Source organism: Anas acuta, chromosome 2, assembly GCF_963932015.1.
Source record: "Anas acuta chromosome 2, bAnaAcu1.1, whole genome shotgun sequence".
In the NCBI taxonomy this organism is placed as follows: Eukaryota; Metazoa; Chordata; class Aves; order Anseriformes; family Anatidae; genus Anas; species Anas acuta.
In genome coordinates this window covers 157,211,661-157,237,165 of record NC_088980.1, presented here as the reverse complement: position 1 = coordinate 157,237,165, position 25,505 = coordinate 157,211,661, and the positions used below count along the sequence as shown (strand labels likewise).

At 51.7% G+C, this 25,505-nt stretch overlaps 4 protein-coding genes and 2 pseudogenes across 4 annotated transcripts; all 6 read right to left on the bottom strand.

Annotated features, from left to right (window-relative positions):
* Positions 1 to 785: 785 nt before the first annotated feature.
* On the bottom strand, positions 786 to 1,443 carry LOC137851903 (feather beta keratin-like; annotated as a pseudogene).
* Positions 1,444 to 5,403: 3,960 nt separating this feature from the next.
* Positions 5,404 to 5,709, bottom strand: LOC137851902 (feather keratin 2-like). The gene has a single exon (XM_068673000.1). It carries the CDS (start codon positions 5,707 to 5,709, stop codon positions 5,404 to 5,406), a length of 306 nt encoding a protein of 101 aa, XP_068529101.1.
* Positions 5,710 to 9,305: 3,596 nt separating this feature from the next.
* On the bottom strand, positions 9,306 to 9,982 carry LOC137851901 (feather keratin 2-like; annotated as a pseudogene).
* A 2,789-nt stretch (positions 9,983 to 12,771) lies between these two features.
* Positions 12,772 to 13,101, bottom strand: LOC137851601 (feather beta keratin-like). Its single transcript, XM_068672848.1, has one exon. The coding sequence runs from the start codon at positions 13,099 to 13,101 to the stop codon at positions 12,772 to 12,774; it is 330 nt and encodes a 109-aa protein (XP_068528949.1).
* Positions 13,102 to 16,832: 3,731 nt separating this feature from the next.
* Positions 16,833 to 17,477, bottom strand: LOC137851900 (feather keratin 2-like). Its single transcript, XM_068672999.1, has 2 exons — positions 17,377 to 17,477; positions 16,833 to 17,163 (listed from the first exon to the last, which is right to left on the bottom strand). Exons 1-2 carry the CDS (start codon positions 17,472 to 17,474, stop codon positions 16,833 to 16,835), a joined length of 429 nt encoding a protein of 142 aa, XP_068529100.1. The 5' UTR covers positions 17,475 to 17,477.
* Positions 17,478 to 21,737: 4,260 nt separating this feature from the next.
* Positions 21,738 to 22,043, bottom strand: LOC137851899 (feather keratin 1-like). The gene has a single exon (XM_068672998.1). It carries the CDS (start codon positions 22,041 to 22,043, stop codon positions 21,738 to 21,740), a length of 306 nt encoding a protein of 101 aa, XP_068529099.1.
* Positions 22,044 to 25,505: the final 3,462 nt, after the last annotated feature.

Here is a 25,505-nt window from a genome sequence, read left to right as displayed (position 1 = left end):
AGTGAAGAATTTCCTCCTAATGTCTAGTCTAAATCTATCCTCTTTTAGTTGAAGACCATTACGCCTTATCCTATCATTATCTACACAAGTAAAGAGATATTCTCCATCCTTTTTGAAGACCCCTTTAACTATTTTAAGGCTTCAAGGAAGTCTCAGCAGAGCCTTCATTTCTCCAGGCTGAACATCCCCAGCTCTCTGAGCCTTCTTTCACAGGAGAGGTGCTCAAGGTATTGCCTCATGAGGACAGAAAAGAGGGGGAAAATCAACTCCCTCACTATGCTGGTTACTGCTCTGTTGATGCAGCACTGCATGCAGTTGGCCTTCTGGGCTGCAGGCGTGCATTGCTGGGTCCTGTTGAGCCTTTCATCCACCAGAACAACCCAAGTCCTTCTCTGCAGGGCTGGTCTCAATGAGTTCTCCCAGTCTTTACTCCTGTCTGGGATTGCCCCGAACCAGGTGCAGCACCTTGCACTTAGACTTGTTGAAACTCATGCAGTTCATATGGGCCTGCTTCTCAAGCCTGTCTAGGTTCCTTTGGATGAAGAGCATTGAGTGAAGAAAGGAGTGTCAGGCTGGCATGCATTAGAACTTTATTGAGGAAGACTCATTAAAAGGAAGGAGCACAAGCAGCAGGGCCCTGGTCAGAGGTGCAGGCGCAGTGACCATCAGCAGCTGTGCATTTTGTGTGGAAGGTATTCCCAGAGTATGGAAATCAGAGCATCCTCAGTCCATGAAGTTGGTTGCAGGGCATTGTTAGCTGCTGCCAGGGGTCCTGGTGTGGGTCCTTAGCAGGGGTAGCAGGCTCTTCTGCCAGAGAAGCAGCCCAGGCCTCCCAAGCCATAGCCTCCCAGGCCAAAGCCTCCGAAGCCGCCTCCAGAGATGGGCACTCCCTGGGCGCTGAGGTTGCTGCCCACGGCAGCTGATGCGGAGGATCCAACGGCGGTGTTCTGGGGGAAGGAGCTGAGGATGGGTCCTGGCAGGGTGACCAGCACGGCAGGAGGCTGGATGGCGACGCGGGAGTCCTCGCACTGCCTGACACAGGGCTCGTTGCAGCTGTTAGCCAGCGGGGTGGGTCCGCAGGGGCGGCAGATGTCGTAGCAGGACATGTCTGTGGTGTGGAGGGTGCCTGGAAGAGAGGGTGTTGGGAAGGTGGAGGGTGTTAGGTGTGTGTGGAGCGGTGCTGGGGGAGGCCAAGGGAGTGGGGAGGCCTGTGTGTGTGGGGAGCATGGTGGTGGGGAGGTGGTAGGTCTGCTTGGTTTAGGGGCATAACACCTGTGGAGAGATAGGTTCAATGGGGTAGGTGAAGGAGGGGGTCGGGGTTCAGGCTCACCTTGTTGGTCGCAGAGGAGAAGGCGTTGGAAGGAGTGTGTGAGGGAGGAAGATGCAGGGCCGGCTTTTATGCTGCTCCTTGAGTGCCCGGAGGGCGAGAGAGCCTCTGCGCATGACAACATTTGGTGTGAGCTGCTCTTGCATGCCAAAGCCTGGCAAGTAATGAGGTGGGGTGTGGTGTCATTCCCAGAACTTGACCTTCTCATTCCCTCATGTTTGGACATGGTGTTGGGTCCTGACGGCACCTTCAAAGTGAGGGAATAAGAGGCTGGAGAATTTCTTTGAAAGTTGCACAGGAGGTCTGGTGTATGCTGTGGCCAAAGACTGGTTGAGGTGCAGTGTCATGAGTGAGGTCTTTGCGTGGCATTCCTTTGGTGTGGCCAAGCCACACTGGGCTTTGTGTCTGTAGGCAAGTCATTGCAGTGGAGAGCATTGGGCATAGAAGAGGATGCTATGAAAAGAAGGAACGAGAGATGAGTAGGTCCTACATTGGCCTTTTTTCCTGACTTTTCCATGTTTCCTCTTTTCCTCCACATCTGAAGTCCCCAGAGAACACAAGGCTTGACACTTTGCTTGATGGGATTTCTCAGGCTGGGTGGTGTGGTCTGTGAGCGGCCCAGAGGTTCATGAAAGGCAGAGGACAAGACGGACTATGAGAAAGGGCCAGCTGGTAGCCATCATATAACTGGGGATGATATATGGGATTTGTGTCAAGGGGGTAATCTATTTCTCTGCCCAGTGTTTAATTTTCTGGAAGATGATTTAGACATTTCAGACAGAATCTGGAGGCATGCGAGCTAAACCTTCAAAGGGTGAATGAACATCAAGGCCTTCCACTGGTTAGCCAAGGTGAGTGTTTCGTGGGCTGTCTCTCAGGTGAGTAGTGCACGTTGCTGAGGAAGATGGAGAAGCTGTGCCAAGGGATGTACTGAAGTAACCTGTCAGGTTGCACCTACAAATGCTGAGTGTTTGTAATGTGTCTGGCTGGGATGTTACCTTTCCCTGCTGCAGCCCATACAGTGCTGTGCTCTGCACTTGTAGCTAGAACAGCAGTGTTATCACACCAGTGCTGTGTCTATGGCAGAGCAGTGCTGGCACATCAGGACTCTCTCTAACCCTCCTAGGGGGTGGACAAAAAAGTGAGAAGAGAAACATCACCAGGGCAGCTGACTTAAAGGACGCTAAGGGATGTTCCATACAATATGATGTCACACTCAGCAATAAAAATGCAAACAGGAAGAAGAGCAGATTGTTGGGCACTCATTGTGAAAACGTCGGTCCTCCTCCCAAACACCGGCTACGTGCGTTGAGGCCCGGCTTCAAGGTGAGGCCCTGCTTCAAGGATGTGGTCAAGCTTCACTCATTTGAGGGAAGTAGAGAGTAATTTCTTTCCTCTGCACTGCCACAAAGCCTTTTTATTTATTTATTTATTTATTTATTTATTTATTTATTTATTTATTTATTTCCCCTTTCCTCCTCCCATTTGCCCTTTCCTTTCTTTTTTCTTTTAGTTAAATTGTTTAGTTAATAATATTCTTTCCTTAATATGCATTATCATTAGTTTTTCCCTTTAATTAAATTATTTTTATCTCTACTAGTGAGTTGTTCTTCAGTTCTTCCCCTCCTCTTCTAAGGAGTTGGAGTGAGAGAGCGGTTGTGGTGTTTCGCTGCCTAGCGCAGTAAAACCACCATACAATCCTGGCTGATATCTTCACAAGGCTTTCAGTTTTCTTTGAAAGTTGATGGCGACTGGGTTCCTGAAGACTGCGAGAGACTCATCCCGCTCCTACGTTCAACAGATGGAGAAGGAAGGTGTGGGGAACTGCAGGCTGGTTGGCCTGCCATCAGTCTCTGGGAAAGTGTGGAAGGAAATCTTCTTGGGAAGCATTGCCAAGCACACGAAGGAGAAGAACGTGAATGGGAGTATTCAGCATGTAGTTAGAGAACTGAAGGCATGCTTGAGCCTTCTCAGTGTCTTCCACATTGAAATAACTCTCCTGGTAGATGAGGGAAGATCCGCGGCTGTTGCTTACGTTGTCTTTAGTAAAGGCTTTGATGCTCTCTCCAATGACATGGTCATTCAGAAACTGAGAAAGTACAGGATTCTTTGAGAAAGAGCCGGTATTGAGGAACTGGTGAGCCCTAGATCCAGCCTCATCCCAGAGATACAACCCTCATTCCATGAAAATGATTGCAGTGTCTTGATGGTATTTGTCAGGGGTGGTGGCCAGAAAATCCTGATGGGAAAGAGAGTTACTCAGTGTGTGCTGATTTCTGACCCATGCAGAAATCCCTTAGCTAGCGCAGAGCTTTGGTTGGTCAAGTGAAGGGCTTGTGTCACATGCCAGAAGAACAGCAGCAGCCCATTGCAGCTGTTGTCAGTGATATACTTGGTAAGAGAGGTCTTGTGTCCCTTTTTATACACTCCTACAACTGTAGACGATCTAGACCCGTGAGGCTTTGCGAGTCCAAGTCCTGAGAACATATAAGGCAACCTGAGCATTAAAGCAGATGGAATCATCAAATGATTGAGTGTTTTGGGTTGGAAGGGATGTTAAGGATCATGTAGCTCCAACCCATCTGCCATGGGCAGGCGTTCTTTCCAGTGGATCAGAATGCCTAAAGCCCCATCCAAGCTGGCCTCTAACACTTCCAAGGGGTGAGGCATCCACAGCTTGTCTGGGTTAGTTCACCATCCTCAGGGAAAAGAATTTCTTCCTTATATCTAATCTAAATCTACATTCCTTTAGATTAAAGCTGTTAACACTTGTCATATCACTACACACCCTGATAAAGTGTTCCTCCCCACCTTTCCTGTAGCCTGATCTATGTACTACACAGTCTGTATACCATCTCTTGGAGCCTTCTCTTCCCCAGGCTGACCAAGCCCAGCTCTCTCAGCCTCTGTGACCCAGGTGGGGTCAGAATAGCACAGAGTAGAGAGGGAGAATCGCATCCCTCTGTGTGTTAGCTGCACTTCTATTGGTGCAGCCCAGGAAATGGCTGGCTTTCTGGACTGTGAGTGTACATCGCTGGCTCATGTTAAGATGTTTCTCCACAAGTACCCCCAAGTTATTTTCTGCGGGGTTGCTCTCAATCCATTTGTTGCTTAGGCTGTATTCATGCTGGGGATTGTCTCAACACAAATGCAGGACCTTCCAGTCAGCCTTCTTGAAATCCTTGAAGTTTGCTTGGGTCCACCTGCTAAGCCTGTCAAGGTCCTTCCAGGTGGCATTCCTTTTTCCTCTAAGGTGTCGGCCACCCTACAAAGCTTGGTGCCATGCACAAACTTGCCGAGGGCCCGCTCAATCCCACCGTGTATGTCAGGGATGATGAGGTGAAATAAATCTGGTCCCAGGACAGACTCCTGTGAGATAACACTCCACCCTGGTCTTTACCTGGGCATAGGGATGTTGGATGCTTCTCCTTGAATGTGCTCATCCAGCCAATGCGTTTTATGCTATGTGGTCCTTCTGTCAAATCTATGACTCTTCTTGTTTTAAAACAACGCTATATGTATGAGTGCTGTCAAGAAGCTCCTTGAACAACAACAGGCTTGGGCCCTGCTGGCGTGCCGAGCCCTGCTTAATGTTGAGTGAATTAGAAGAAGTCTTGGGAGCAGAAAGGAAGAGGAGACATCACAGGCTGACATGCACAAGAACTTTATTGTGGAAAAAGAGTGCAAAGGTATGAGAGCAGAATGGACCTGTTCTGTGGTGCAAGTAGTGCAACCATCAGGCTGTGTCCCATGGTACAACGGATTTTCCCAGAACCCCAAGGTCTTCCTCCACTGCAATAGAATCAGCACATGGAAGGTGCTGGGTGGGTTTGTGGCTGTGAGCAAGCCATTGCAGGGGAGAGTAGTGGACATGGTAGATGGTGGTAGGAGTAGAAGGAAATGAGAGAGGATGGGCTGTCCGTGAGCCATGGACAGAGAGGGCTGTCCGAGTGCCATGAGAAGAAGAGCCGTGGCTGCTGAGCCCATGTGCCTCAAATAGTGCAGAGGTGAATCCTCAGGCTGAGTTCTCCTTGCATGGTGTTGCAGGCTTCTGTCAGCGGTGTTGGCATGGGTCCTTAGCAGGGGTAGCAGGCTCTTCCGCCAGAGATGCAGCCCAGGCCTCCCAGGCCAAAGCCTCCGAAGCCGCCTCCAGAGATGGGCACTCCCTGGGCGCTGAGGTTGCTGCCCACGGCAGCTGATGCGGAGGATCCAACGGCGGTGTTCTGGGGGAAGGAGCTGAGGATGGGTCCTGGCAGGGTGACCAGCACGGCAGGAGGCTGGATGACGACGCGGGAGTCCTCGCACTGCCTGACACAGGGCTCGTTGCAGCTGTTAGCCAGCGGGGTGGGTCCGCAGGGGCGGCAGATGTCGTAGCAGGACATGTCTGTGGTGTGGAGGGTGCCTGGAAGAGAAGGTGTTGGGAAGGTGGAGGTTGTTGGGGGTGTGAGGAGTGGTGGTGGTGGAGGCCAAGAGAGTGGGGAGGCCTGTGTGTGTGGGGAGCATGGTGGTGGGGAGGTGGAAGGGCTGCTAAGTGTGGAGGCAGAAGGCAAATGGAGACATAGGGCTGGTGGGGTGGGTGAAGGAGGGGGTCGGGGTTCAGACTCACCTTGTTGGTCGCAGGGGAGAAGGCCTCTGGAGGAGAGTGTGAGGGTGCGAGGTGCAGGGCCGGCTTTTATGCTGGTCCTTGAGTGCCTTTGGGGCAAGAAACCCTTTGCGCATGACAGCATTTGGCGTAGCTGCTCTGAAATGCCAAAGCCTGGCAAGTAATGAGGTGAGGTGTGGTGTCCTTCCCACAACGCATCCTTTTCATTTCCTCCTGTTGAGGACATGTCTATTTGGCCTTGGCGGTATCTTTTAAGTGAGAGTGGCTCTTTGGGTGGATTTGCATGGAGAGTACATTTGAGGGCAGTCAGCAGACGCGGCCAAAGCAAGGGAGAGGTGGGGTGTTGTGAAGTGAGGTCATGGCGTGTCACTCGTGTGTAGTGGTTTGCGGCTGTATTGTTGTGAGGAGGGGGCCCTATTTTCTGGCATCACCATACTGCAGGCCGGTCTGGGCTTCCCAGATGTGCCTGGCGTGAGGCACAGGAATACTTATTTATGCTGATGTTACCCCTCTCATTTATCATGTGTAGCCACCAGGAGGTGTAATCTCTTAGGAGTGCAGCAAAGATTTGATTAAGTTCCTCAGAATATACTTCTGGACAAAACGTCAAGCATGCAGCTAGACTAATATCTAATGTGATGGTTGAGCAGTTTGCTGATTGGTCAGACTCAAAGTGTAGTTGTAAATAAGGTTACCTGTGCCTGGCAAGGAGTCACTCTGGGGGTTCCTGAGGGCTCCATTTTGAGTAGAGAAGCCTCGCACATAGACGTTGAGAAATTGGAGGGCCGGGCTATGAGCAACAGCATGAAATTTAAGAAGGGCAACTGGCGAATTCCCCATCTGAGACAGGGCAACCCTGGATCTATGTCCAGAGTGGGGGAGGAGAGGCTGGAGAACGGCCCAGCATGAAAGGACATGGGGGTTCTGGTTGACAGCAAGTGGACTGAGAGTCAACAGGGTGCCCTGGCAGCCCAAAGTTCCTCCCGTTTCCTGGGTTACATCAAGCACAGCATTGCTAGCTGGTCAAAGGAAGTGATTGTCCTGCTCTACTGCTCACTGGTTCGGCCTTCCCTCAAGTGCTGTGTACAGAAGTGGTCACCGCAATCTAACGACACAAAACTCTTAGATTGTCAAAAGGAGAACTACAGAGATGGTGAAAGGTTTAGAGGGCAGGATGTACGAGGAGTGGCTGTAGGATCTTGGTTTGTTGAGCCCAGAGAAGAGGAGACCTCACCAGAGCCTACAGCTTCCTCAGAAGGGCAGCGGAGGACAGGAGCTGATCTCTTCTGTCTGGTGAGCAGCAGTGGGGCCCGAGGGAACAGCCTGAAGCTGTGTCAGGGCAGGTTCAGCTTGGATATTAGGGAAAGGCTGTTTCCTAAGAGGGTGGTTGTGCAGGTTCCCCATGGAAACCATCACAGCATCAAGCCTGCTGCAGCACAAGACAACACTCTCAGAAATGCAGTTTGATTTTTGGGTGGTCCTGTGTGGAGCCACGAGTTGGACGCAATGTTCCTTGTGGGTCCCTCACAACTTGGTCTATTCTGGGATTCCATGATTCCATTGCATTTGCTGCCTCCCTGCCTTTCTAACAACTCGCTAAGCCAGTCTTTACCCTTGTCTTTCCCGTTGGGTGTGCTGTATCGGTGGCTTGGTGGCCGTGGTGCTTGGAAGGTTGTAGGTGGGAGAAAGGAAGCTGCCTGCTTTGTCTTGTGCAAACCTGGGGCCATCCCTGTGGGTGGCTGCCCAAGCAGGCAGGAGAGGGCTGTTTGTGAGAGCAGGCTGTTATCCCCTGCGGCCTGCTACTGAGCTCGCAAGCCCTTTGATGTCAGCAGTCCTGCCATTCTTCTCAAAGACTTGCTTTGGCCACTCCGTAGCGCTTCCCTTTGCTGATGCCAGCATGTTCCCAGGCTAGGCTTTGGCCCAACACACTGCTTGATAGGGGTCCCTTCGGGTGATTGGGGATGCCTGCAAGATAGCTTGAGACTCATGAAGGGCTGAGGGAGTGGGACTGTGGGGAAGGGCTAGCTGGGGAGCCTGGGTGTTGGGGGTGTTCTTTAGGGTGAGTGTCAAGGTGACAGCTATTTTTCTGCCCCCTGTTTGATGGTCAGAAAGAGGAAGATGTGGAAGATGAAGAGAAGAGGAGGTGCGTCAGGCTGGCAGGCTTGAGACTTTTATTGAGGAAAGTGCATGGAAAGGAAGGAGCATCAAGTGGAACAGCCCCTGGGGGTCTTGGATGCAGGTAGGGTGACCAAAATCTCATCCTTGTGTGCGGCAGACTTTCCCGGAGCACGGAGAACTTCATGGCCTATGATGGAAGCAGCAGAGAGGGAGTCGATCCCTGGTGGTGTTTGGCTTGTGAGCACGTCGTAGCAGCAGAGAGAACTGGACATAGGAGACAGTGCAAGTCAAGGAAAGAAGTGGGAGAATGGTAGAATGTAAGTGGGCCATGTTTCCAAACATTGCAGAATAGCCCATGTCCTTCCTTGTCTGGTTCATGCCTTAAAAGAAATAGCTGTGGTTGTGGAGCTAATGACCCAGTGGCTCAGTGACAATGCAAAGGTGCATCCTCAATTCTCGAGGAGTCTCGCACCATATGTGATGTGTCTGTATGACAGACGTGTTAAATAATACAGGCTTTAAGAGAGACCCTAAAGGGACACCATGCCTCCCTTGTCTCCAGCTGGGCACCAAGCTCTTGAGAGCAACTCTTGGAATGTGATCATGCAGCCAGTTAAGGATCTGCCCATCATGTCTTTCCACTTCAGCAGGAAGGAGCTATGTAAGAGCGTTTTCCAAACGCTATTTGTATACCACCAGGCTTGGGCCCTGATGGCCACTTGAGCCCTGCTTTTTTTTCTTTTTGTTGGATGAAGTTGAAGAGTGTTGGGAAAAGAAAGGAAGATGAGGCTTTCAGGATATGGGATGCAGATTGATTTTATTGAAGAAAACATGAAACAGAGGGAACATCAAGTGGAAGGTGCACATTCTCGGTGCTGGAGGGTGACCACCAGCCAATGTCCTTGCATAGACCAGATTTTCCCAGAGCCCTCAGGTCTCCCTACCTATGGTGGGAGCAGCCCCTGAAGGTTTCCTGAGGGACTGTGCTAGTGAGCAAGGCATTGCAGCAGAGAGTAGCGGTGGTAGGAGGTGGTGCTATGGAAAGGAGAAAGAGGAAGAAAGAAGGAGGTATGTTGGCCATGTTTCCTGACAGCAAGGGCTGTCCAATACCTTGCTTGCTTGCTTTGTTGTGCCATGGAATGACGAGCTGTGGCGTGTCAGCTCGTACGCCATGGACAGCACGGAATTGGGTCCTCAAACTGAGAGCTGGCTGGCATGGTGTTGGAGGCTACTGTCAGGGATATTGGCATGGGACCCTTAGCAGGGGTAGCAGGCTCTTCCGCCAGAGATGCAGCCCAGGCCTCCCAGGCCAAAGCCTCCGAAGCCGCCTCCAGAGACGGGCACTCCCTGGGCGCTGAGGTTGCTGCCCACGGCAGCTGATGCGGAGGATCCAACGGCGGTGTTCTGGGGGAAGGAGCTGAGGATGGGTCCTGGCAGGGTGACCAGCACGGTCGGAGGCTGGATGGCGACGTGGGAGTCCTCGCACTGCCTGACACAGGGCTCGTTGCAGCTGTTAGCCAGCGGGGTGGGTCCGCAGGGGCGGCAGATGTCGTAGCAGGACATGTCTGTGGTGTGGAGGGTGCCTGGAAGAGAGGGTATTGTAAAGTCGGAGAGTGTTGGTGGCATGAAGAGCAGTGCTGGGGTAGGCCAAGGGAGTGGAAAGGCCCAGAGTGGGTCTATGGAGAGCCTGGTGGTTGGGAGGTGGAAGGGCTGTTGAGGCTGGGGACAGAAGTTTGGTGGAGAGATGGGCAAGGTGTGGTGGATGAAGGAGCGGAGCAGAGTTCAGACTCACCTTGTTGGGTGCAGGGGAGAAGGCGTCAGGAGAAGTGTGTGAGGGTGAGAGGCGCAGGGCCGGCTTTTATGCTGGTCCCGAGTATCCGCGAGGCGAGAGAGCCTTTGCGCATGACAGCACTTGGCGTGAGCTGCTCTTGCATGCCACAACCCCTCCAGTAATGAGGTGGGGTGTGATGTCCCCACAATGTTCTGCCTCCATTTCTTCCTGTTCAGGATGTTGGAAGTGGCGGAACATTTCAAGTGAGAGTATTAAAGACCAAAGGATAGCTTTTGAAGGTTCATGTAGGGGTGGATAGATGTTGCATTCAAGACATGGGAGAGGTGCATTGTTGTCCATGAGGTCATCATTTGGCACTCATGAGGTGTGGTTGTTGGCTTTGTTGTGAGGAGGAGGCCCCCCTTGTTGGCATCTCCAGCAAGCTGGCCGGTGCTTCCCAGGTATGCTGGGCGTGATGCACTACCACTTGCATCACATTCACTCCCTCCGTGCCTTCCTCCCAACTCACCAGCCTGCGTTTAGCCCTTGTCTTTCCCATTGGGTGTGCTTCATTGGTGGCTTGGTGGCCATCTTGCACATAGAGGCTGTATGTGGGAGCAAGTGTATGGGAGCAAGACCCCTGTGTTGTCCCTGGGGCCGCAGTCCAAAGAGGCAGAGAAGAGGTGTTTGCATAGCAGGGTGTTGTAGTCGCGGGCCTGTCTCAGGGCTGACAAGACTAAGTGCATTGGGAGCCCTGCCATGCTTCCCAAAGGGTTGCATTGGCACCTCCATTGAGCTCCCTTTTCTGTGGCCAGCACGTTGACAGCAAGGGCTTTGGCCTAATGCAGTTTGGTTGGAATCCCTTGGGCTGTCTGTTGAGGCCTTGGAGAGGCTGTGAGATTTGTGAGGGGCAGGGACAGACATGTGGGAGTGTCCAGAAGGTCTGGGCCCAAAGCACTGGGGTCTTCTTTGAGGTGAGTGTCAAAGGGGAATGCAATTTCTGTGCATGGTTTTCAGTGTTGACTCGTACGATGTGGACGTTTCAGAGGGGAGCTGGAGGTGTGCATGCTGCTTGTGGCTGTGGACCTGAGGCCCCAGTGGTCGTGGTTGCATTCTGAGGAGTGGGGGGATGGCAAGTGCAGCCCCTGATCTGCCAAATTTGCCAAGGTGAGTTTTTTGTAGGCTGTCTCATGGGAGTTTGTTGACGAGGATGATGGGGAATCTGTGTCGCTGGTTATGCAGGAGTCTGTGGGACCCAGTGGGCTACACCTACATGTGCTAAATGTCCTGGATGATATTTTTCCAAAATCAATTTCAGTTATCTTTGAAAGGTCATGGTGACTGGGAGAGGTTCCTGAAAACTGGAAGAGACTCATCCCACTCTTTTGTTCAAGAACAGATGAAGGGACGAATATCTGGGAAACTGCAGCCTGGTCAGCCTGACATCAGTCTCTGGGAAGGTTCTGAGGAAATCCTCCCTGAATGTATTCTCAAGTACGGAAAAGTGAAGGAGAGTAGTCAGCATGGATTTATAGAGAGCATATCCCATGTGTGACTACACAGCATCTTCTACGTAGAAGTGACTGATGTCCTACCTACATATAGGACTCTGTGATAGTGCTTGTTGAGAAGGTGGAGGATCAGAGAGGCACAAACAAAATCGATTATTGGTTCAGCACTATGCAGCAGTAGGTCTATTTGTAGATGGCTGAAATGAGAACTCCAAATAAGTTCTCCCAGTCTGTACTCCTTTCCGGGATTGCCCCGAACCAGGTGCAGCACCTTGCTCTTAGACTTGTTGAACCTCATGCCGTTCACATGGGCCTGCTTCTCCAGCCCATCCAGGTTCCATTGGATGAAGTGCGTTGTGTGAAGAAAGGAGGAGTGTTAGGCTGACATGCATTTGAACTTTATTGAGAACTGCTCCAGCATGGGTCCTCCACAGGGAGCAGCTCTCCCCAGATCCCCTGCTCCTGCGTGGGCTCCTCTCCACAACCTGCAGCTCTGTCCCAGGGGCCTATTCCTGCAGGGGCTCTCCACGGGCCGCTGCCTCTTCTCTCCTGCATTTGTACAGGGTGAAGTGGGAATCATCATAGAATCACAGAATGGCTTGTCTTGGAAGGGAATATAAGGATCTCCTAACTCCAAAGCCCTGCCATAGGCAAGCATGGCACCCACCAGATCAGTCTGGCCAAGGCCCCATGTAGCCTGGCCTTGAACACCTCCAGGGATGGGCAATCTACTACTTCTCTTGGCACCCTGTTCCAGTGCCTCACCACCCCCAGAGTAAAGAATTTCCTCCTAATGTCTAGTCTAAATCTAGCCTCTTTATTTGGAGACCATTCCCCCTTGTGCTGTGGGCCATAAAGCTTCAGGTAGTACTCCATGTGGGGCCTCATAAGGGCAGAGTAGAGGGGAACAATCACCTCCCTTGACCTGAAGGTCACACCTCTGTTGATGCAGCCCAAGATGCTGTGGGCTTTGCGGACTGCAGTTGTGCACTGCTGGGTCCTGTTCAAACCTTTCATCCACCAGAATAACCCAAGTTCTTCTCTGCAGGGCTGCTCTCAATGAGTTCTTCTCCCAGTCTGTACTCCTGTCTGGGATTGCCCTGACCCAGGTGCAGCACACTGTATTTGAACTTGTTGAACCTCATGCAGTTCTGATTGGCCTGCTTCTCCAGCCTGTCTAGGTTCCTTTGGATGAAGAGCATTGTGTGAAGAAAGGAGGAGTGTCAGGCTGGCATGCATTAGAACTTTATTGAGGAAGACTCATGAAAAGGAAGGAGCACAAGCAGCAGGGACCTGGTCAGAGATGCAAGCAGAGTGACCATCAGCAGCTGTGCATTTTGTGTGGAAGGCACTCCCAGAGCATGGAGATCAGAGCATCCTCAGTCCATGAAGTTGGTTGCAGGGCATTGTTAGCTGCTGTCAGAGGTGTTGGCGTGGGTCCTTAGCAGGGGTAGCAGGCTCTTCTGCCAGAGAAGCAGCCCAGGCCTCCCAAGCCATAGCCTCCCAAGCCTCCCAGGCCAAAGCCTCCGAAGCCGCCTCCAGAGATGGGCACTCCCTGGGCGCTGAGGTTGCTGCCCACGGCAGCTGATGCGGAGGATCCAACGGCGGTGTTCTGGGGGAAGGAGCTGAGGATGGGTCCTGGCAGGGTGACCACCACGGTGGAAGGCTGGATGGCGACGTGGGAGTCCTCGCACTGCCTGACACAGGGCTCGTTGCAGCTGTTAGCCAGCGGGGTGGGTCCGCAGGGGTTGCAGAGGTTGTAGCAGGACATGTCTGTGGTGTGGAGGGTGCCTGGAAGACAGGGTGTTGTGAATTCAGAGGTTGTTGGGGGTGTGTGGAGTGGTGGTGGGGAAGGCAAAGAGAGTGAGGAGGCCTGTGTGTGTGGGGTGCATGGTGTTGGGGAGGTGGAAGGGCTGCTGGGTTTAGCGGCATAGCACCTGTGGAGAGATGGGTTCGATGGGGCGGTTGAAGGTGGGGATTGGGGTTGAGGCTCACCTTGGTCACAGTGGAGAAGTTGTCTGGTGGAGTGTGTGAGGGAGCGAGGTGCAGGGCCGGCTTTTATTCTGGTCCATGAGTGCCCGCAGGGTGAGAGAGCCTCTGCGCATGACAACATTTGGCATGAGCTGCTCTTGCATGTCAAAGCCTGACAAGTAAAGAGGTGGGGTGTGGTGTCCTTCCCACAATTTGACCTTTTCATTACCTCTTGTTTGGACATGGTGTTAGATTCTTGTGTTACCTTCAAAGTGAAAGAATTAGAGGCTGGAGCCTTTCTCTGAATGTTGCATGGGAGGGCAGGTATATGATGTGACGAAAGGCTGGCAGAGGTGCGGTGTCATGAGTGAGGTCTTTGCGTGGCATTCATGTGGTGTGGCCCAGCCACACTGGGCTTTGTGGCTGTCAGCAAGTTATTGCAGTGGACAGCATCGGGCATAGAAGCGGGTGCTGTGAAAAGAAGGAAGGAGAGGTGAGTAGGTCCTACCCTGTCTGTGTTTTCCGACTTTTCCATGTTTCCCCTTTTCCTCCAAAGCTGAAGTCCCCAGAGAACACAAGGCTTGGCACTCTGCTTGATGGGATTTCTCGGGCTGGGTGGTGTGGTCTGTGAGCGGCCCAGAGGTTTATGAAAGGCAGAGGACAAGATGGTTGATGAGAAAAGTCCAGCAGGTACTAATCATATTATTGGAGATGATGTTTGGTATTTGTGTCAAGTGGGAAATCTATTTCTCTGACCAGTGTTTAATTTTCTGGAAGATGATTTGGACATTTCAGACAGAAACTGGAGACATGCGAGCTAAACCTGCAAAGGGTGCGTGAACATCAAGGCCTTCCACTGGTTAGCCAAGGTGAGTGTTTCGTGGGCTGTCTCTCAGGTGAGTAGTGCACTTTGCCGAGGAAGATGGAGAAGCTGTGCCACTGGATGTACTGAAGTGCACAGGACCTGTCAGGTTGCACCCACAAATGCTGAGAGTCTGTCCTTTGTCTGGCTGGGATGTTAACTTTCCCGGCAGCAGCCCATACAGTGCTGTGCTCTGCACTTGTAGCTAGAACAGCAGTGTTATCACTACAGAGCTGTGTCTACGGTGGAGCAGTGCTGGCACATCAGGACTCTCTCTAACCCTCCGAGAGGGTGGGGAAAAAAGTGAGAAGAGAAACATCACCAGGGCAGCTGACTTAAAGGAGGCTAAGGGATGTTCCATACCATATGATGTCACACTCAGCCATAAAAATGGAAACAGGAAGAAGAGCGGATTGTTGGGCTCTCATTGTGCAAACGTCGGTCCTCCTCCCAAACACCGGCTATGTGCGTTGAGGTCCTGCTTCAAGGTGAGGCCCTGCTTCAAGGATGTGGTCAAGCATCACTCATTTGAGGGAAGTAGAGAGTAATTACTTTCCTCTGCACTGCCACAAAGCTTTTATTTATTATTTATTTATTTATTTATTTATTTATTTATTTTCCCTTTTCTCCTCCCATATCTCCTTTCCTTTTTTTTTTTTCCTTTAGTTAAATTGTTTAGTTAATAATAATCTTTCCTTAACATGAATTATCATTAGTTTTTCCCTTTAATTAAATTATTTTTATCTCTACTACTGAGTTGTTCTTCAGTTCTTCCCCTCCTCATCTAAGGAGGGGGAGTGAGAGAGCGGTTGTGGTGTTTAGCTGCCTAGCGTGGTAAAACCACCACAGAGTCCTGGCTGATACCTTCACAAGGCTTTCAGCTTTCTTTGAAAGTTGATGGCGACTGGGTTCCTGAAGTCTGCAAGAGACTCATCCCGCTCCTATGTTGAACAAGATGAAGAAGGAAGGTGTGGGGAACTGCAGCGTGGTTGGCCTGCCATCAGTCTCTGGGAAAGTGCGGAAGGAAATCTTCTTGGGAAGCATTGCCAAGCACACAAAGGAGAAGAACGTGAAGGGGAGTATTCAGCATGGAGTTAGAGAACTGAAGGCATGCTTGAGCCTTCTCAGTGTCTTCCACATTGAAATAACTCTCCTGGTAGATGAGGGAAGATCCGCGGCTGTTGCTTACGTTGCCTTTAGTAAAGGCTTTGATGCTCCCTCCAATGACATGGCCATTCAGAAACTGAGAAAGTACAGGATTCTTTGAGAAAGAGCCAGTATTGAGGAACTGGTGAGCCCTAGATCCAGCCTCATCCCAGAGATACAACCCTCATTCCATGACACTGATTGCAGTGTCTTGATGGAATTTGTCGGCCATGGTGGCCAGGAAATCCTGATGGGAAAGAGAGTTACTGAGTGTGTGCTGACTTCTGACCCATGCAGAAGTCCCTTAGCTAGCCCAGAGCTTTGGTTGGGCAAGTGAAGGGCTTGTGTCACATGCCAGATGAACAGCAGCAGCCCATTGCTGCTGTTGTCAGTGACATAGTTGGTAGAAGTCTTGTGTCCCTTTAGCTCACCATCCTCAGGGTGAAGAATTTCTTCCTTATATCTAATCTAAATCTACTCTCTTTTAGGTTAAAGCTGTTAACACTTGTCATATCACTACACGCCCTGATAAAGAGTTCCTCCCCACCTTTCCTGTTGCCTCTTCTAAGTACTAGAGGGCCTCTATACCATCTCCTGGAGCCTTCTCTTCTCCAGGATGACCAAGCTTGGCTCTCTCAGCCTGTGTTTGTAGCTGGCAATCCTTTCCTCTAAGGTGTCGGCCACCCCACTGAGCTTGGTGCCATGCACAAACTTGCCGAGGGCCTGCTCAATCCCACCGTGTATGTCAGGGATGATGAGGTGAAATAAAACTGGTCCCAGGACAGACTCTCTTGAGATAACACTCCACCCTGGTCTTTACCTGGGCATAGGGATGTTGGATGCTTCTCCTTGAATGTGCTCATCCAGCCAATGCGTTTTATGCTATGTGGTCCTTCTGTCAAATCTATGACTCTTCTTGTTTTAAAACAACGCTATATGTATGAGTGCTGTCAAGAAGCTCCTTGAACAACAACAGGCTTGGGCCCTGCTGGCGTGCCGAGCCCTGCTTAATGTTGAGTGAATTAGAAGGAGTGTTGGGAGCAGAAAGGAAGAGGAGACATCACAGGCTGACATGCACAAGAACTTTATTGTGGAAAAAGAGTGCAAAGGTATGAGAGCTGAATGGACCTGTTCTGTGGTGCAAGTAGTGCAACCATCAGGCTGTGTCCCATGGTACAACAGCTTTTCCCAGAGCCCCAAGGTCTTCCTCCACTGCAATAGAATCAGCACATGGAAGGTGCTGGGTGGGTTTGTGGCTGTGAGCAAGCCATTGCAGGGGAGAGTACTGGACATGGAAGATGGTGGTAGGAGTAGAAGGAAATGAGAGAGGATGGGCTGTCCGTGAGCCATGTGTCCAGGCAGCACGGACTGGCCCCCTTCCCTGCTAGAGTGTGGAGTGCCATGAGAAGAAGAGACACGGCTGGTGAGCCCATGTGCCTCGAACAGTGCAGAGGTGAATCCTCAGTCTGAGTTCGGCCTTGCATGGCTTTGGAGGCTTCTGTCAGTGGTGTTGGCGTGGGTCCTTAGCAGGGGTAGCAGGCTCTTCCACCAGAGATGCAGCCCAGGCCTCCCAGGCCAAAGCCTCCGAAGCCGCCTCCAGAGATGGGCACTCCCTGGGCGCTGAGGTTGCTGCCCACGGCAGCTGATGCGGAGGATCCAACGGCGGTGTTCTGGGGGAAGGAGCTGAGGATGGGTCCTGGCAGGGTGACCAGCACAGCAGGAGGCTGGATGACGACGCGGGAGTCCTCGCACTGCCTGACACAGGGCTCGTTGCAGCTGTTAGCCAGCGGGGTGGGTCCGCAGGGGCGGCAGATGTCATAGCAGGACATGTCTGTGGTGTGGAGGGTGCCTGGAAGAGAGGGTGTTGGGAAGGTGGAGGGTATTTGGGGTGTGTGGAGTGGTGGTGGGGGAGGCCAAGGGAGCGGGGAGGCCTGTGTGTGTGGGGAGCATGGTGGTGGGGAGGTGGAAGGGCTGCAAAGTGTGGAGGCAGAGGGCAAGTGGAGAGATAGGGCCGGTGGGGTGGGTGAAGGAGGGGGTCGGGGTTCAGACTCACCTTGTTGGGCGCAGGGGAGAAGGCCTCTGGAGGAGAGTGTGAGGGTGCGAGGTGCAGGGCCGGCTTTTATGCTGGTCCTTGAGTGCCTTGGGGCAAGAAACCCTTTGCGCATGACAGCATTTGGCGTAGCTGCTCTGAAATGCCAAAGCCTGGCAAGTAATGAGGTGAGGTGTGGTGTCCTTCCCACAACGCATCCTTTTCATTTCCTCCTGTTGAGGACATGTCTATTTGGCCTTGGCGGTATCTTTTAAGTGAGAGTGGCTCTTTGGGTGGATTTGCATGGAGAGTGCATTCGAGGGCAGTCAGCAGACGCGGCCAAAGCATGAGAGAGGTGGGGTGTCATGAAGTGAGGTCATGGCGTGTCACTCATGTGTTGTGGTTTGCGGCTGCATTGTTGTGAGGAGGGGGCCCTATTTGCTGGCATCGCCATACTGCAGGCTGGTCTGGGCTTCCCAGATGTGCTGGGCATGAGGCACAGGAATACTTCTTTATGCTGATGTTACCCCTCTCATTTATAATGTGTAGCCACCAGTAAGTGTAATCTCTTAGGAGTTCAGCAAAGATTTGATTAAGTTCCTCAAAATATCCTTCTGGACAAAACGTCAAGCACACAGCTAGACTAATATCTAATGTGATGGTTGAGCAGTTGGCTGATTGGTCAGACTCAAAGTGTAGTTGTAAATGGGGTTACCTGTGCCTGGCAGGGAGTCACTGTGGGCGTTCCTGAGGGCTCCATTTTGGGTAGAGAAGCCTTGGACATAGATGTTGATGAATTAGAGGGCCGGGCTATGAGCAACAGCATGAAATTTAAGAAGGGCAACTGGCGAATTCCCCATCTGAGACCGGGCAACCCTGGATCTATGTCCAGAGTGGGGGAGGAGAGGCTTGAGAACGGCCCAACATGAAAGGACATTGCGTTTCTGGTTGACAGCAAGTGGACTGAGAGTCAACAGGGTGCCCTGGCAGCCCAAAGTTCCTCCCGTTTCCTGGGTTACATCAAGCACAGCATTGCTAGCTGGTCAAAGGAAGTGATTGTCCCGCTCTACTGCGCACTGGTGCGGCCTTCCCTCAAGTGCTGTATACAGAAGTGGTCACTGCAATCTAACAAAACAAAACTGTTAGAGATTGTCAAATGGAGAACTACAGAGATGGTGAAAGGTTTAGGGGGCAGGATGTATGAGGAGTGGCTGCAGGCCCTTGGTTTGTTGAGCCCAGAGAAGAGGAGACCTGACCAGAGCCTACAGCTTCCTCACAAGGGCAGCGGAGGACAGGCGCTGATCTCTTCTGTCTGGTGAGCAGCAGTGGGCCCTGAGGGAACAGCCTGAAGCTGTGTCAGGGCAGGTTCAGCTTGGATATTAGGGAAAGGCTCTTTCCCGAGAGGGTGGTTGTGCAGGTTCCCCATGGAAACCATCACAGCATCAAGCCTGCTGCAGCAGAAGACAACACTCTCAGAATTGCGGGGGTTTTTTTGGGTGGTCCTGTGTGGAGCCACTAGTTGGACACAATGTTCCTTGTGGGTCCCTCACTACTTGGTCTATTCTGGGATTCCATGGTTCTACCGCATTTGCTGCCTCCCTGCCTTTCTAACAACTCACTAAGCCAGTCTTTACCCTTGTCTTTCCCGTTGGGTGTGCTGTATCGGTGGCTTGGTGGCCGTGGTGCTTGGAAGGTTGTAGGTGGGAGAAAGGAAGCTGCCTGCTTTGTCTTGTGCAAACCTGGGGCCATCCCTGTGGGTGGCTGCCCAAGCAGGCAGGAGAGGGCTGTTTGTGAGAGCAGGCTGTTGTCCCCTGCGGCCTGGTACTGAGCTCGCAAGCCCTTTGATGTCAGCAGTCCTGCCATTCTTCTCAAAGAGTTGCTTTGGCCACTCCATAGCGCTTCCCTTTGCTGATGCCAGCATGTTCCCAGGCTAGGCTTTGGCCCAACACACTGCTTGATAGGGGCCCCTGGGGTTGATTGGGGATTCCTGCAAGATAGCTTGAGACTCATGAGAGGCTGAGGGAGTGGAACTGTGGGGAAGGGCTAGCTGGGGAGCCTGGGTGTTGGGGGTCTTCTTTAGGGTGAGTGTCAAGGTGACAGCTATTTTTCTGCCTCGTGTTTGATGGTCAGAAAGAGGATCTGGATATTTCAGAGGGGAGCTGGAGGCATCCAGATTAGTAGACCTTGTGCTGGTGTTTGCATTCCAAAGGGAGGAATGATGGCAAGGCCTGCCTGAGGGCAGCTGAGGTGAGTGTTTTGCAGGCTGTCCCTCAGGTGAGCAGAGCTTCTTGTAGAGGCAGATGGGTAGGTTGTGTATCTGGATATGCAGAATTAATCAGAATCTGATGGGCTGCACCCAAAGAAGGTGAGGGTTCTGGCTGATGTCTGTGCAAGGCCATTTTCAGTTATCTTTGAAAGGTTATGGCAACTGGGACAGGACTTGGAAACTCGATGAAACTCACGCGACTCCTTATTCAACAAGCAGGAGATGGAAGGCTTGGGACTCTGCAGGCCTGTTGGTCTGTCAATGAATCGCTGGGAAGGTTCTGAAAGAAATCCTCCTGGAAAGCACATGAGAAGCACATGAATGATAAGAAAGAGATTGGGAGTAGTCAGCTTGGATCTACAAAGAGCAGATCATACTTGAGCCTTCTCAGTGTCTTCTACATGGAAGTGACCTGCTGGGTGCACAAGGGGAGAGCAACAACTGTTGCTTACCTTACCTTTAGGAAAGACTTTGATGCTTGCTCCCATGACACGCTTGCAGAGAAGCTGACAAGTACGGGTTACACAAACAAACAGTGTGGTGGTCTGAAAAGTGGCTGCATGCCACTGCACATGGTCCTGGACAGCGTGCTGACCGTTCTTGACCACAGCTGTTGCCCTACCCGGTGTCAAGAGGTTCCTTCCTGACTATATCTTTCTGAGATAGTGTTTGTTGTGACAGTGTAGGATCATAGTAGAGAAGAAAGCATTGGTAGGGTGTGCTAATGAGGGGAAATTGTTTCAGAAGGCATGGGGAGAAGAGCCTTAGCATGATGAAGCTTGTGTTTGGGCACTTGTAGGTTTTGGGTGATGTATTTTAAGGTGTTGTGGTCCTTTTCAACGTACGCCGATGACCTCTTGATCTTTGGTTTGTACTGTGGGAAGATGAAGAGAAGAGGAGGTGCGTCAGGCTGGCAGGCTTGAGACTTTTATTCAGGAAAATGCATGGAAAGGAAGGAGAAGCAAGTGGAACAGCCCCTGGCGGTTTTAGATGCAGGCAGGATGACCAAAATCTCACTCTTGTGTGTGGCAGGCTTTCCCAGAGCATGGAGAACTTCATGCCCTATGATGGAAGCAGCAGAGAGGGAGTCAATCCCTGGTGGTGTTTGGCTTGTGAGCACGTCGTAGCAGCAGAGAGAACTGGACATAGGAGACAGTGCAAGCCAAGGAAAGAAGTGGGAGAATGGTAGAATGTAAGTGGGCCATGTTTCCAAGCATCGTGGAATAGCCCAAGTCCTTCGTTCTCTGGTTCATGCCTTGAAAGAAATAGCTGTGGTTGTGGAGCTGATGACCCAGTGGGTCAGTGACAATGCAAAAGCGCATCCACAATGCATGAGGAGTCTCGCACCATATGTGAGGTGTCTCTGTGACAGACGTGTTAAATAATACAGGCCTTAAGAGAGACCCTAAAGGGACACCATGCCTCCCTTGTCTCCAGCTGGGCACCAAGCTCTCGAGAGCAACTCTTGGAATGTGATCATGCAGCCAGTTAAGCATTTGCTGAGTGGCCCATCATGTCTTTCTACTTTAGTCAGAAGGAGCTATGTAAGAGCGTTTTCCAAACGCTATTTGTATACCTCCAGGCTTGGGCCCTGATGGCCACTTGAGTCCTGCTTTTTTTTCAATCTGTCGGGTGAAGTTGGAAGAGCATTGGGAGAAGAAAAAAAGAGGAGGCTTTCAGGATATGGGATGCAGACTGATTTTATTGAGGAAAACATGAAACAGAGGGAACATCAAGTGGAAGGTGCACATTCTCGGGTGCGGGAGGGTGACCAACAGTCAACGTCCTTGCGTAGAGCAGATTTTCCCAGAGCTCTGAGGTCTGCCAACCCCATGGTGGGAGCAGCCACAGAAAGGTTCCTGAGGGACTGTGTTAGTGAGCAAGGCATTGCAGCAGCCGTAGGTGGTGGTGCTATGGAAAGGAGAAAGAGGAAGAAAGAAGGAGGTATGTTGGCCATGTTTCCTGACAGCAAGGGCTGTCCAATACCTTGCTTGCTTGCTTTCTTTTGCCATGGAATGACGAGCTGTGGCTTGTCAGCTCGTACGCCATGGACAGCACGGAACTAGGTCCTCAGACTGAGAGCTGGCTGGCATGGTGTTGGAGTCTACTGTCAGGGATATTGGCATGGGACCCTTAGCAGGGGTAGCAGGCTCTTCCGCCAGAGATGCAGCCCAGGCCTCCCAGGCCAAAGCCTCCGAAGCCTCCAGAGGAGATGGGCACTCCCTGGGTGCTGAGGTTGCTGCCCACGGCAGCTGATGCGGAGGATCCAACGGCGGTGTTCTGGGGGAAGGAGCTGAGGATGGGTCCTGGCAGGGTGACCAGCACGGTAGGAGGCTGGATGGCGACGTGGGAGTCCTCACACTGCCTGACACAGGGCTCGTTGCAGCTGTTAGCCAGCGGGGTGGGTCCGCAGGGGCGGCAGATGTCGTAGCAGGACATGTCTGTGGTGTGGAGGGTGCCTGGAAGAGAGGGTGTTAGTAAGGCGGGGGGTGTTGGTGGCATGAAGAGCAGTGCTGGGGGAGGCCAAGGGAGTGGAAAGGCCCAGAGTGGGGCTATGGACAGTCTCGTGGCTGGGAGGTGGAAGGGCTGCTGAGGCTGGGGACAGAAGGTTGGTGGAGAGACGGGCAAGGTGTGGTGGGTGAAGGAGCGGAGCAGAGTTCAGACTCACCTTGTTGGGTGCAGGGGAGAAAGCCTCAGGAGAAGTGTGTGAGGGTGCGAGGTGCAGGGCCGGCTTTTATGCTGGTCCCCAAGTATCCGTGAGGCGAGAGAGCCTTTGCGCATGACAGCACTTGGCGTGAGCTGCTCTTACATGCCACAACCCCTCAAGTAATGAGGTGGGGTGTGATCTCCCCACAATGTTCTGCCTCCATTTCTTCCTGTTGAGGATGTTGGAAGTGGCGGAACATTTCAAGTGAGAGTATTAAAGACCAAAGGATAGCTTTTGAAGGTTCATGTAGGGGTGGATAGATGTTGCATTCAAGACATGGGAGAGGTGCATTATTGTCCATGAGGTCATGGTTTGGCACTCATGAGGTGTGGTCGGTGGCTTTGTTGTGAGGAGGAGGCCCCCCGTGTTGGCATCCCCAGTAGGCTGGCCAGTGTTTCTCAGGTATGCTGGGCGTGATGCACTACCACTTGCATCACATTCACTCCCTCCGTGCCTTCATCCCAACTCACCAGCCTGCGTTTAGCCCTTGTCTTTCCCATTGGGTGTGCTACATTGGTGGCTTGGTGGCTATCATGCACGTAGAGGCTGTGGGAGCACGTGTATGGGAGCAAGACCCCTGTGTTGTCCCTGGGGCCGCAGTCCAAAGAGGCAGAGAAGAGGTGTTTGCATAGCAGGGTGTTGTAGTCGCGGGCCTGTCTCAGGGCTGACAAGACTAAGAGCATTGGGAGCCCTGCCATGCTTCCCAAAGGGTTGCATTGGCACCTCCATTGAGCTCCCTTTTCTGTGGCCAGCACTTTGACAGCAAGGGCTTTGGCCTAATGCAGTTTGGTGGGAATCTCTTGGGCTGTCTGTTGAGGCCTGGGAGAGGCTGTGAGATTTGTGATGGGCAGGGACAGACATGTGGGAGTGTCCAGAAGGTCTGGGCCCAAAGTGCTGGGGGGTTCTTTGGGGTGAGTGTCAAAGGGAGTGTCTATTTCTCTGTGTGGTGTTCAATGTTGACTCGTACGATTTGGACATTTCAGAGGGGAGCTGGAGGTGTGCATGCTGCTTGTGGCTGTGGACTTGAGGCCCCAGTGGTCGTTGTTGCATTCCAAGGAGTGGGGAATTCCAAGTGCAGCCCCTGATCTGGTATGGTGAGTGTTTTTTTAGGCTGTCTCACTGGACTTGTTGACGAATATGCTGGGGAGTCTGTATAGCTGGTTATGCAGGAGTCTGTGGGACCTGACAGGCTGCACCTGAAAACACTGAATGTCCTGGGTGATATTTTTGCAATAGCAGTTTCAGTTATCTTTGAAAGGTCATGGTGACTGGGAGAGGTTCCTGTAAACTGGAAGAGACTCATCCCACTCTTTTGTTCAAGAATAGTTGTAGGATACTACAGGTTCACAAGCTACTTGACGCCTTTCTATACCATATATGTCCAATTTTATTTGACCAAACTTTAATTTCTCCTTTTCATTTTTTTCCCCTTCTTTCATGACCAGAGGGATTGCAATTTTTTGTTTTTACTGATTTTGCACTTCTCGTCCTGTTTTTCTAGCTATCCTGCTTATTTTGGGACAGTAGAACCTTCCCTTTATGTTCTTACCATACTCCCCACTGTAAAGCTACTGTCATGCCTGCCCAATCGCTTTTGAATATGCAAGTTTAGCGAAATTTTACGGTGCGAAAACACCTTCTCTTGCAAAAACACAACCTTGTTTCTCAAGGTATCTGGAAAGGCTCTGAAGGAAATCCTCCCAGAATGTATTCTCAAGCACAGAGAAGTGATGGAGAAGAGTCAGCATGGATTTATAAAGAGCAAATTCCATGTGTGCCTCCGCAGAGTCTTCTACGTAGATTCGGCTGATGTCTTACATATATGTCACATACATGACTATGTGATAGTGTTTGTTGTGAAGGTGTAGGATGATGTTGCAGAAGAAAGCAGTCAAGGATGTGCTGACATGGGCAGATTGCTTCAGAGGGCATAGGCAGAAGAGCCTTAGTGTGCGCAAGGCTTTAGCTGGGCACATGTAGGTCTTGGGTGATGCGCTGGAAGCCCAGGTGGTGCCCAATTGTGGTGATGTTAGTGACATCCTCGCCAGGTGTGGTGGTTTCACTTAGCTGGGCTGCTGAGCTCTGCCATAACTGCTTTCTCACTCCCCCTTCTCAAAGGGAAAGAGGGAGAAAATACAATGAAAAGGGCTCAAGGGTTGACATAAGAACTGGGAGATCACTCAGCAGTGTTAGTCATGGTCAAAACAAGCTCAAGCACAGGGAGATAAATAAAACATGTTCTCTATTACTAACAAGCTAGAGCAGTGAGAAAGAAGCAAAACACAAACAAACTAAAGATATCTACTTCATCCACCCCATTCCACCTCCTCCACTTGAGCGGCGTAGGGGAAGGACCAATGTGGGCTGCAGTCAGTTCTTGTTGCTTCGTGTCCGCCGTTCCTTCATAGTCCCTCTCTGTGCCTGCTCCACAAGGGTCCTTCCCATAGGACGCCATCCTTCCCGAACCGAGCCTATGTGGGTTTCCCACAGGCAGCAGCTCTTCAAGAACAGCTTCAATATGACTCCGTACCACAGGGTTCATATATCAGGAGCAAACTGCTCCAGCATGGGTCCTCCACAGGGAGCAGTTCTCCCCAGATCCCCTGCTCCTGTGTGGGCTCCTCTCCACAACCTGCAGCTCTGTCCCAGGGGCCTATTCCTGCAGGGGCTCTCCACGGGCCGCTGCCTCTTCTCTCCTGCATTTGTACAGGGTGAAGTGGGAATCATCATAGAATCACAGAATGGCTTGTCTTGGAAGGGAATATAAGGATGTCCTAACTCCAAAGCCCTGCCATAGGCAAGCATGGCACCCACCAGATCAGTCTGGCCAAGGCCCCATGTAGCCTGTCCTTGAACACCTCCAGGGATTGGCCATCTACTACTTCTCTTGGCACCCTGTTGCAGTGCCTCACCACCCCCAGAGTAAAGAATTTCCTCCTAACGTCTAGTCTAAATCCAACCTCATTATTTGAAGACCATTCCCCCTTGTGCTGTGGGCCATAAAGCTTCAGGTAGTACTCCATGTGGGGCCTCATAAGGGCAAAGTAGAGGGGAACAATCACCTCCCTTGACCTGAAGGTCACACCTCTGTTGATGCAGCCCAGGATGCTGTGGGCTTTGTGGGCTGCAGTCGTGCACTGCTGGGTCCTGTTCAAACCTTTCATCCACCAGAACAACCCAAGTCCTTCTCTGCA